The sequence below is a fragment of the Diadema antillarum genome, unplaced genomic scaffold (genome assembly GCF_040938485.1).
Source record: "Diadema antillarum isolate AM-2024a unplaced genomic scaffold, OU_Dant_1.0 seq00000105_RagTag, whole genome shotgun sequence".
NCBI classification, from domain to species: Eukaryota; Metazoa; Echinodermata; class Echinoidea; order Diadematoida; family Diadematidae; genus Diadema; species Diadema antillarum.
In genome coordinates this window covers 1387853-1400317 of record NW_027271191.1, presented here as the reverse complement: position 1 = coordinate 1400317, position 12465 = coordinate 1387853, and the positions used below count along the sequence as shown (strand labels likewise).

Below are 12465 nucleotides of genomic sequence, written 5' to 3'. Positions count from 1 at the left end.
AATGTAGAATCTAGATAGATACAGAGAGGTCACTTTCCTGAGCAGCTAGCGTCAACAATCCAGCTTAAATTTGCATAGCCAGATTTCATGGCTGCGATTCAAATACTGTTTGTCCCCATTGATTTAACTGTATAGCAAAGTCTCCTCTTTCATCATATTTAGGGGCCCTACATTTTAAGTTTGGTTAAGGAATTTTGATAAAGATTGTAATTTTCATAAGCTTGGCAAAAGTTTCAGGCATCTATGTTGCATTTATAGTCAAACTTCCAATGCATTTGGTCCAATAATTTGAAACCAAATTCAAGTGATCCAGTGAAGTGTACATCTTTTCATGTGAATTTCTACAAGTATGTTGAAATGTAAATTCTGAAGAAAAAAAAATTGATCCTTTACAGTTGAAATTCGTTAAAGTTTGGTTACACCGACAGTGTCAGGTCAGTGGTAGTAACTACAGAGTTACAGTAGTGTACGTACAATACCCTTGTACGTGAAAGTTACAGTTTTATTTACCTTCACATCTTCATATAGGAGTGTCTAATAGGGATGTTGATTGGTGTGGAAGTTGTTGATGAACAACAGTTCATAAGAATCCATTGTTTTAATTCTAATACAGATATTGGTCATAGGTCAAAGGGCAATATGAACCTATCAGTTTGTAACATGCTAATATGTACAGGTATGAGCTTCATCAAGTACGATTAATTGGTATCCGTGGCACATCCCTTATTTGTTGATCAAAGGTACGCCTCTGATTGGTATTTTAATCAGTGTTTGGTAGAAAGCTAACCCATTACAATGGCTTTGCGATGTTACACTGAGTTGACTATGGACAAAGGTCTACTGTCCACGATTTTCATTAATTTGTAGGGCATTTTTCACACATAACCTCAAATACTGATACCTGTGATAGGTTTATTTATAATGGTTATCCTTCACACTGTATTGTTGAGACAATAGTGTTCTGTTTGTTTGTGTAAGAGGGAGATAGACAATAATTTCTTTATGCTCCTGTCTGAAGAAGGCATTACATCTTATTTGTCATGTACTTATCTATGAGTTTTAATGTTCACTTTGTGTGTGTGTGTGTCTTTTTTTTAAAGATTATTCACACCAGGCTAAGCTGACAGAACTATAACTGTGAGTTTACCTAGTCAAATGAAAGGGTTTCGGCATTGCTTGTTACATAATATTCCAGGCAGGTGATACAACGCTCACCTTCTTCATATTAGTTAGTAAAACAATGAAGAGTGCAAAAATACTGCATAAATGTGCAGTGCAACTGTGGCCGTTGGCCGTTGGCCCTGCACGGGCACAGTCGCTTCCCCGTCCTGAATTTATGTACACACGCCAGGGCAAGTACATGATACAGGCAGGGTCTCCGACCCAATCGTCCGCGTTCAGAATAGACAACTCGGCGGTAATATGCGCTACCCATGACGATGTGTCATCGTCCATGATGGCCACCCTATCTATTATAATGTGGTCTGCACTCACTAATCTGATCTGATCTGATGATTACAGTATAGTTGACGAGTGACGACGATCGACGATGCGATGAAGAGAATGCGTAGTCGTACGAAGTATACGCAGCTAGCTACTAGCTCATGCGAACATCACTCACATTACACAAAACGTACTGTCCCGCGCTCAGCAAGCGATCGCGAGCAATCGAGATACTAAAGCGCGATACATTGCTTTAGGGATGTCTTGCGCACACACACATTTCGCTTCGTAGCAACTTCGGAAGCGAGTTTACGTGCTGCCGCCCGCAGCTGAAATATGTCCATGTATCCTCGCGACTGGGTGTCTTTAACTTTTTTTTTAACTAGCCAGACGGACTACTTAGAATCAATTTTGACACTGAAGCAATATTTTGGCTAGCCAGACGGACTAGTTACTTCAGAATTTTATGATTTTTAGCTAGTCCGACATGATTTTGGGTGGCCAATGGCCAGCGGACCATTTATTGCGTATACTAATATTGCATGCCTCATCAAACTATCTCTGGAAAAAATCTGACATTTCTCGCATATTGTTTTGATGTTATTTCATATTGGGGATGAATACACTGTCCACAAGGCAAATTAAAGATTTCTGTTTGCACATTTTCTCGCGAGATACAATGTCATGACTCGATGACTGCATCATCAAACTGGCTCTAAATCGGATATTTCTCACATTATAAGAGATATCTGCGCATTCCAGTCATTCAGGACTTGGATGTCTCTTCAAAATTTTGATAAATATTGGTGATTCTCGCATAGAGTTATATCGTTTTGATCACATATTGAAGTGTGTGATGGTCCACAATAATGCAAATAGTATGAAAGACCTCTGTCAGCACATTTTCTGGCTTGGACTTACGATCAAAATATCTCTCAATCTGACGTTTCTCGCAAATTGCTTTAAAAAGAATTCTTATCCGGTATGACTACATTGTCCATAATGCAAATGTGAAAGATCTGTGAGAAAATGCGCACACAGAAATCATTCATATTTGCATTATGTACAATGTATAGTCATACCGGATAAGAATTCTTTTAACCAATTTGCGAGAAATGTCCCATTTTTGGTCTCATACGGGGTAGTATCATGCATAAAATCCAACTTTACTTAAATTTGCTTCAATTTGAATAGTACAAACGTAGTTGGCCTAGATTCTGGTTCAGTTGTTGACAAGCACTGGCAACGGAGAACATTCGGTTCCTCCAAGTCCCTTTCTGTCCAAATTGATGATTTTTCTTGATTCGGTCAAGCGAATCTGTGAGAACGACAGATATGAAACCTAGGAACGTGCACTAGCCGTGCATGGCTAGATAGGGGCCGGCTTATCAGTAGCATAATGGAGTGCAGTGTAGCCTTTTGACAAGGCCTCTCGCTGCATTGTGTTGCTTTCTGGGCGAGTGAGAAGCAAGCTCAGCAGAGCTTTCTGCTGGGCGCATTTCACTCGAACCCCATTCACTCGCCACAATACAGTGAAGGGACCTTGTGAAAAGGCTACAGACATTGTGACTCCTAATGCATGCATATCATATGGCCAATGCGCAAAGTGCCATGCAAAGGCCATTTCAAAAATGGAAGAAGGAACAGGGGGATGGAGATGAACTTGTAGAAAAATGTCTGTACAAGACAATGGGATCAGTCTGGAAATGAGCAAGTGTAAAATAGGTATGAATTAGATACAAAACGTAAGCCTTTTACTGGTGAAATAGGATTAATTTGTGTTTCTTTTTTTCATCACACAGAGACACCATTCTGTTGACTCGGTGTGCTCCCACAGTATACACTGTGTACAATGGAGCGCCCTGGGGTTACTTGGGCAATGTGCATTGGTTATGAGATAGCCTGACCAAGCTAAACCCCTCGCACAGCTGCAAAACTGTTGTCAAGTGTGGAAAATTTCTACATTCCAGCACAAATTTTACTATACACACATGGAATTAGAGCACGGTATGAATCATTCCATAGCAACCCCTTGCGCGATATCCACTGAGCAAAATTTCAATTTCTAACAGTATAGCCTGACTATCACTATGCTAATTCAAAATATCATATGTCATAACAGCTTTGACCAAAGACACACCCTTTACTCAGTGCTTAGTATCACAAGAGCGCAGCATGTGCGTTGAAAGAGTGGCGCAAACCTTGTAAGTTGTATACTTGGTTCAGTAGAGATAAGCGCTTGTAGTACCACTGTGCGCACGGTGGCCATATTCGACAATCCTCCCGATTGCAACTTATTAAACCAATCTCTTTAAACTGAGAATTGAGCGACAGGGTAGACAGCAATGCGAAAAAATTTGAATTACCCCGTACAGAGAAGTGGGAATTTAGTGTCCATATGATAGTTAAATAATTTTCGTTTTCGGTTAGTTGTAAATTGTGTATGTCAATATCAATAACAACTAGAAATGTCGCTATGGCAACTGGTATGCCTCCGCCATAATGCATGATTCTCCTATTAGGTCTAGTGCATGTGGACAATGTGAGATTACATTTTCACAAAATTGGCAAAATATTAAAATGACAAGTTTGTCACAAATGTGTTGAATGTTCACCTTCCTTGACCTAGGTTCAATTGGATGAATAGGAGAGCATGTATCTGGGGATTTATGGACTTTAGCTTGACTTTGACCCATTCATACGTTTATAAAAATGCATTGAGTAATTTTCAAGGTATGGAGAAAAAGTGCAATTTCTGTATTGAATAGTCTAGTAAATTGTTACCATTTTCATCTGGCCTTTGACCCTAAAATTCATGAGATAATCACTGTCAGGCAGAACATGCATAAACATGTAGTAAGTTTCAAGATAACTTGAAGCACTTCCAAGATATGGAGGAAAAAGTTAGTTCAGCACTTTCACTTGATCTTTGACCTTTTGACCTTTGAGGCAAAAAAATAAAAAATAAAAAACTTTTAAGAGAATCTCTATTAGGTTATACATCCATACACCAAGTGTAAAAAAAAATAATCCTGCTGGCATTGCATAAACATGAGCAAAATAGTAAAATTTTGAAGTGTTCCCTTGACCTTTGACCCCTGACCTTTGACCCCATGAACCCTAAATTCTCTAGATAATCACTGCCAGTCAGTACATGTATGTATACTTTGTTCCATAAGATACCTTGAACAATTTCCAAGGTACGGAGAAAAAAAGTGAAGTTTTACTATTTTTTTTTACCTTTGACCTTTGATCTCATGACCCAAACTTTCACCACAGAATCTTAATCGGGTAATACATGTATACACTAAGTTTCAAGAAAATATCTTCCGGCATCGCATAGATATGGTGGAAATAGTGAAATTTTAGGTATTTGACCTTGACCTTTTGACCTTTGACCTTGAGGATGTGCACCCACAAGTTGATAGGCACAACTTCACCCCCTACTACACATACATGCCAAGTTTCATTAGGATACCTCAAAAGGTTTTGATAGTTACCCTGTCCACAAAATTCATTACGGACGAACGGACGGACAACCCGAAAACATAATGCCTCCGGCACCACTTTGTGGCAGAGGCATAAAAATACCAAGCTAAATTCATAAAGATATCAAATATATAGGTCTCAAAAATCATGTAATGAATCCAAAATTCACATTGTCGGTCAAAATAAGGTGATGTTTCAGATCTCGACTGGTACAGCCCTGTCGCGACACTTGTGTACAGCGACAGGTCTATGTATAGGGTTTCTAGTTAGTTATGAGAGAGAGGAGAGAATTAACTTCATTTTTGCACTCTTGAGCAAACCTTTGGAAAACATGGGGTTTGAACCTGGTATCTTGAAAATTGAAGACTGATGCGCTCACGATGTAGCTATCATATAATGAGTTGCTGATGAAGTGGACTTCATCATACGCAGCATAGAATGTATTATGCTCATTACTAGATGGCGCCATTTACAGGTTTTCTTCCAAGCTATCTTACTTTCATTATTTTCTGTATTGCATGCAGTCTCGGCCAGTAAAGTTTCAGCCCAGCTCAGCATGACCTTTTATTGGTTAGCCCTTCATAGATTGGACTGTCCCTTCAGTCAACAGTCTATGCATTATGTGCCTAAAATCCAAACCCTGGGTCTGTGTCACCCTAGGACACCGGGGTCTGCGTCACCCATAGGCAGCGGGGTCCACGTCACCCTGGGACACCGGGGTCCGCATCACCCTAGGACACTGGGGTCCACGTCACCCTAGGACTCCCGGGTCCGCATTACCCTAGGACGCCGAGATCAATGTTACCCTAACCCTAACCCTAAAGCTATCTAAAGTTAATCATATTAAATCCTGATGGCAACGTCTTTATACATGTGAACTATCCTTGATGTTGATTTGCATTTTGGTCACGACTGATTCGTCTTTTGATTGTGGTGAGTATAGCTTCAGCAGAACCTTGTACGTGCAAACTACTACAGTACTCCAATTGTACAGTAACTAGCCCAGCTCCCGCTCGAGTGGGTCACTTCGTACAGTGTTCATCCATCAGTCTTTGGACTGTGCAATTCGCTAGTCATTAGTAACATCAGAATTCATCTTTTTTTACAGCTGCACAAGGTACTTAATCTGGAAGGAAAGGATGTGGTAAACCACACGGTCCTATTTTTATGCCTCCGCCACGAAGTGTCGCGGGAGGCATTATGTTTTCGGGTTGTCTGTCCATCCGTCCTTCCATCTGTCCATCCGTCTGTCCTTCTGTCTGTCCGTCCGTCCTTCCGTCTGTAATCAATTTTGTGGACAGCGTAACTAAAAAAAAACGTTTCAGGTACCCTAATGAAACTTAGCATGTATGAGTGGGTGAAGTTGTGCGTATCAACTGTTGAGTCCCCATGCTCGAGCTCAAAGGTCAAAAGGTAAGGTCAAATGCTCAAAATTTCACTATTTCCCCCATATCTATGCAATGCCCAAAGGTATTTTCTTGAAACTTAGTATACATACTACCAAATAAAGATTCTCCAGAGAGAGATTCAGGTCATGAGGTCAAAGGTCAAAGGTCAATCAAGTGAAAATGTTTAAAGGGACTGTACAGTACTGGTTGAGTTGAAGATTCAGGTTTTTGGTGAGATAATGAGAAACCTCTTGTGAAATATGAAAGAGCATGTCATTTTAAGAAGGATTGAACGTTTATTTGATGACAATTGGCCTTGAAATGGCTGAGATATCAAAAAAAGTGATCCTAATAAAATTGACAGGCCACGACTTTTATTAGGATCTCATTGTTTTACATTGTTTTTAGATATATATCAGTCATTTCAAAACCGATTTTGATCAAATAAACTTTTGATTCCCCTTAGAATTTTGCTCTTTAACATGTCATAGAGTGGTTTCTACATATCTCGCAAAACGAATCCTTACCTCAACCAGTACTGTACAGTCCCTTTAAATTTCACATTTTTCTCTCTGTCTTGCAAATGGTTCAAGGTATCTTTATGGAACTTAGTACATGCATGTACTGACTGGCAGTATTTATCTAGGGAATTTGGTTGTCATCAGGATGAAGGTCGGGGGTCAAAGATTAAGGTTAACTCCTCCAAATTTCGCTTTTCCCTCATACTTATGCAATGCCTGCAGGATTTTTCTTGAAACTTAGTATATACATGTATTACACAATAAAGATTCTCTGGGAAGTCTTGTTAAAAAGGTCAAAGGTCAAGTGGAAGTGCTCAATTTCACTTCTTCCATATAGGAAGTGGCTCAAGGTATCATCATGAAATTTAGTACATATTTATGCATTTTCTGCCTGACAGTGATTCTCTTTTGAATTTTAGGGTCATTGGGTCAAAGGTCAAGGGTCAAAGGGCAGGTTAAAATGCTAACAATTTACTATCTAATACTGAAATTACACGTATTCTCCAGGGGCCCGTTGCATAAAAGTTACAATTATGGTAACTTTGCCATCCAATGGTAACTACCATGGTAACAATACTCAACAGCCAATCAAAATCAAGAATTCCATGGAAGTTACCACTGGATGGCAAAGTTACCATAATTGTAACTTTTATGCAACGGGCCCCAGATCTTAAAAATCGCTCGGTGCATATGAGACTTACAAAAGGGTCAAGAGTCAAGTGAATACTCCTCAAATCCCCAAGTTCATAATTGTACATGCTCTCTTAGAAAATATAGTCATTCATCCAATTACACCTACATGCATACATGTACGTAGCTCAAGGAAAGTGAATATTCAACACATTTGTGGCAAACATGTCATCTTGATATTTTGCCAATTATGTGAAACCATGGACCCACTACACATATGGACTATGAACAGAGGTCTTTCTTTGATCCAATGTTCACCACCGCCACCTGATTATGTGCTTCTTAATGAGTACATTCAGACGTTTGGACAATGACGATTGCGTAATTGTGCATCATCACTGACAAAAGAACCGTTTTCCTCATTTCGGTTGTATTTGGCTGAGGTGCCTTTTCAGACTCAACTGCCTTTGAATAAACACCAATGATGGGGAGCAGCAAACCTCAGACAAGGACAAATTTTGGGTCACAAAATTGGTAATTACTGAAGCGGACACTTGCGGCCACCCACGTAACGTCCCTGAATGGTAAGACAAGCATGTCGTCTACTGTTACTGTCCATGTTTACTCTAAAACAATGTGCGACAAATGGAAAAAAATACATTACACAGCACAGTCAACCTGGCTAATTATTTGCTTTTTCTTGTAAAGTACTTGTATTGCGCAAATGAAATCGCTTTAGCGACGATTTTGCAATATACACTACAACTGTACATGCATTTTTCTTGATTTAAGAGAGTTATTATCTTCTGCGCATGTAGTTTTTAGATTTCTCAAAGTGCCGTCTTGTTTTTATCCAGGCTGGTTGGCGGTGGACAACACTGGATCAAAGCAGGAAAACATGTTCAAAATGTTTTTGTGACGCTTTTGATAGAAACAGGTGCATGAATTAATTAACGAGCGATGAATGTCCATGTGTAGTAGGTCCATGGTGAAACTGTCATCACACATTGTCAGGAAGTACTGTAGACCTATTGGGAGAACCATGCATTATGGCAGAGGCATACCAGTCGCCATAGCGGCATTTCTATTTTTTTTTTTCTATTTTTTCTAGAACACATTTTTAAAGTCTGACATAGGCTTTTTCAGATTTAAAGATTCTAAGCACAGGAAACCCTAAAAGCACATTTCAATTTCAACTCTAAATGTGTTTTAAAAAGATTGATGCTTTTGCATTGAAAGTTAGTATTAGTCATAAATAGACTGCACTTAATGAGTGAGCAAAATAGCAGCTTAATCTGATAATCCCTTCATAGTGGTTGCTACAGAGTTTCATATCCTGTTCTTTGTCCCGTTCTTTTCACAGAGCACCACTGGGTGACATGAAGCCCTTGAATAGACCCCAAACTTCAAAGGCTCATTTCTCAGTACCGGTTAACACTTTTCAGAGGGTGTATTTTCTTTCCATTCTTCAGATTAGTTAGAAATATGTTTCTAAATTGAATTGAGTTTCACATCATTGTCAAGCCCACCGGAGGTGAGGGGAGACTAAGGGATCGCCTGCGGCGTCTGTCCGTCGTCTATCCGTAACGCTACAAAAACTTCAATAACTCTTTACTCTGGGCTTCAGTTGCAATCAAACTTCAAGGGAAGAGGGGTCATACAAAGTTTCACATTTTACCATTTATGAAGGTCACCTCAAGGTCAAAGCTCACAGGCAGGGGTCAATGAACTTTAGGGCCCAATGTTAAGTTTTTATGGCGCGTTTCTATTATGGGTCATAACTTTTGATCCATAAATCCATTTGTGACCAAACTTGGTTGGTAGATGTCCCTTGGGGAGTGGATGGTCATTACAAGGTCAAAGGTCACAAGCATGGGTCAACGAACTTTTAGAGCCAAAAGTTAAGTTTTTATGGCGCGTTTCTATTATGGGTCATAACTTTTGATCCATAGGTCCGTTTGTGACTTAACTTGGATGGTAGATGTCCCTTGGGGAGTGGATGATCACCACAAGGTCAAAGGTCACAAGCAGGGGTCAACAAACTTTAAGAGCCCAATGTTAAGTTTTTATGGCGCATTTCTATTATGGGTCATAACTTTTGATCTATAGGTCTGATTGTGACTAAACTTGGATGGTAGATGTCCCTTGGGGAGTGGATGGTCACCAGAAGGTCAAAGGTCACAACAGGCCTAGAAATAGGATTTTGGAGGGGCAAGGCCATTTAGAAAAGGGCACTTTTTCCAAGAGACCAGGGCACTTAGGTCAGTCAGAGGGGCACCAAGGCCACATTGGAAAGGGCATGTTGGGTGTTTATACGTGATGTGAATGCCCCATAGAGCTGTATGCTATCGACCGTGCTGCTACACTCCAGCAGTGCACGCACGCATAAGATCTCTCCGCAGCAGACGACGTTAGGCAGTAGGCCATACGCAATACGATGTAGGTTCTGTAATACAGTACGTTCTCAACGCGTACGCCGCGCTCGCTTTGGAGCACTTCCGGCGCCATTTTGCTTTGAGCATGCGGCGCGGTGGCGGCGAGGCATGAATGCAGAGCGAGAGAGATGGCAATGCTCGCAGCTGTCCGACAGGCCTGGCATTTTTTAGCATGGCTTGCGACCACTTGCTCCGGCCCGCCGCTACCTAGCTAGTAACTCTATGGCCGCTGCGCTGCGGAGGCAGTCGGGACGGTAAAAGCCAGTCGGGCGTACATGTACGTAGACTTCTGCACGTCGTCTCGTATCTCGGAAAGATACTTTGAGTTTGAATCAGGTATATTGGGACGCGAGTGAACTGAAGGTATGATATTTGAGATCAGGAAAGTTGTTCAAACTTATTAAAGTGTAGACTTTGAGAAAGGGCATATTATACGTCATAAATAATAACTTTCATTCTATAAGGGCACCACGGCCGCAAGAAAAAGGGCACATTTTTTTTGGCCGTAACTTTGATCAAGGAAAGAAAGGCATTGCGGCCAACAAGAGGGGCACTGACGGCCATGGCCGTCGATGGCCGTCGGTTAATTCGAGGCCTGTCACAAGCAGCGGTCAACAAACTTTTAGAGCCAAATGTTAAGTTTTTATGGCGCGTTTCTATTATGGGTCATAACTTTTGATCTATAGGTCTGTTTGTGACTAAACTTGGATGGTAGATGTCCCTTGGGGAGTGGATGATCAGCACAAGGTCAAAGGTCACAAGCAGCGGTCAACGAACTTTTAGAGCCCAATGTTAAGTTTTTATGGTGCGTTTCTATTATGGGTCATAACTTTTGATCCATATCTCCATTTGTGACTAAACTTGGATGGTAGATGTCCCTTGGGGAGTGGATGGTCACCACAAGGTCAATGGTCACAAGCATGGGTCAACAAACTTTAAGAGCCCAATGTTAAGTTTTTATGGCACGTTTCTATTATGGGTCATAACTTTTGATCCATGGGTCCATTTGTGACTAAACTTGAATGGTAGATGCCCCTTGGGGAGTGGATGGTCACCACAAGGTCAAAGGTCACAGGCAGGGGTCAACGAACTTAAGGGCCCAATGTTAGGTTTTATGGCACGTTTCTTTTTTGCCATAAATTTTTACCCTTTTATATCTCTTTTTATCTGTTATATCTCTTCTTTTTAGCTGTTATATCCCATTCGTGTACAATTTCTTGAACGAGAATGGGCGAGACACATTATGGCACTTGCCTTGTTTTAAAGATTAGAGTCTGCTCTTTCAGAATCTGCCCTAATTAAAAAAATTCATGTCTGGTGACTTTTTGATGGTTTTTGGGATGCAGGGACACATTTGGTCTTACACACATACTTTACATGAATGCCTTTTTGTCTCTGACGTACATGTAGATTATTAACGTTGATGTGTCTGTCTAGATGTGTCTTAGTTCTATGTGAGCTTTATAACATATGCATTAACTGTAATCATCATACTCTCTTTGTCTTCCACACAAATGTAGGGCACTGAGGAATTGCGGCAGGCACTGAAGAGCTCTGGAGTTGTGCCAGAGCTGTGCTCGGTGCTTACGTCTTCGCAAAACCCGCAGGTATCGTTAGCCCTCCACTGACCTTCATCCTTCCTTCCTGTTCACTTTCCCCATTCGCCCCCTCTCATCTCCTTACAGTTTTCATATGCGGTCAGGGAGAGAGAGAAAGAGAGAAAGAGATTAAGGGGAAAACATTAAACTCTTGTGCTGCCGCTCTTGTAGCCCCTGACAGCTCTGTCATGTCATTTTGTCTCCATTCGTGATTGAGGTTTGAAAGTATCTTTAGTTTCCAAACCTTATGTTCTCAAGTTTAGCACAATTTATCATGCCTCTAGTAATTTTGACTTTTGTTTGTTTTTTTGTTGTTCATTTCTTTGTTTGTTTGTTTGTTTGTTTTTTGGAGGGGTGTTGTTTGTGCTGCCATCCAGTCAGCCTACACTTCACATTAAGAAAAATATAGACTTTTTTTTCTTTTGTGTAGAGCTCTACTCGTTTTGCTTATTCAGGCAAGTGATTATTCTGCATCACAAAAGTAAAACACCACAAGCCCCATTTTTGTGGCTGAGAATAATTGATAAGTACTTCTTTAAAGGAACCAGTGGATGTGTGTCAGGGTTATTCCTCATGTCAACTCTAACATTAGAAGAGAGAATCATCATAAAAAAAGGAATGACATTTTTTTATATATATTAAATATGCTTAAAAATCAAATAAAAAAATCTTGATTTAAAAAAAAAACATGATGCTGCAAAATTATGTGATGTGTTTTGTTTTTGATGATTTTTCCCACTTTGTAAGTTACTGGAAAATAACATGCTGCCTCATTTTTAGCCAGTTCTTTTGTATTTCACACCAATAGGCCCAAACAAAGTATTAAGCAAGTGGTATGTACATGTAGAACCCAACATTGTAACCGCACATTGTCATTTCCACCAAGATGTAGTAATAACAGTAATGTCATACTTCCATTCATCATTATTGATTGTAAATGCGCACGCACACACACACACAC

The 12465-nt window shown here is 40.3% G+C and overlaps 1 protein-coding gene across 1 annotated transcript in view; it reads left to right on the top strand.

Moving 5' to 3' along the window:
- LOC139726945 (importin-4-like) overlaps nucleotides 1-12465 on the top strand; it is a 103744-nt gene that overhangs the window by 14394 nt on the left and 76885 nt on the right. Inside the window, exon 2 of the mRNA XM_071637933.1 lies at nucleotides 11427-11513. Within this exon, the coding sequence (XP_071494034.1) occupies nucleotides 11427-11513 (87 nt within the window). The remainder of the gene's footprint in view (nucleotides 1-11426; nucleotides 11514-12465) is intronic.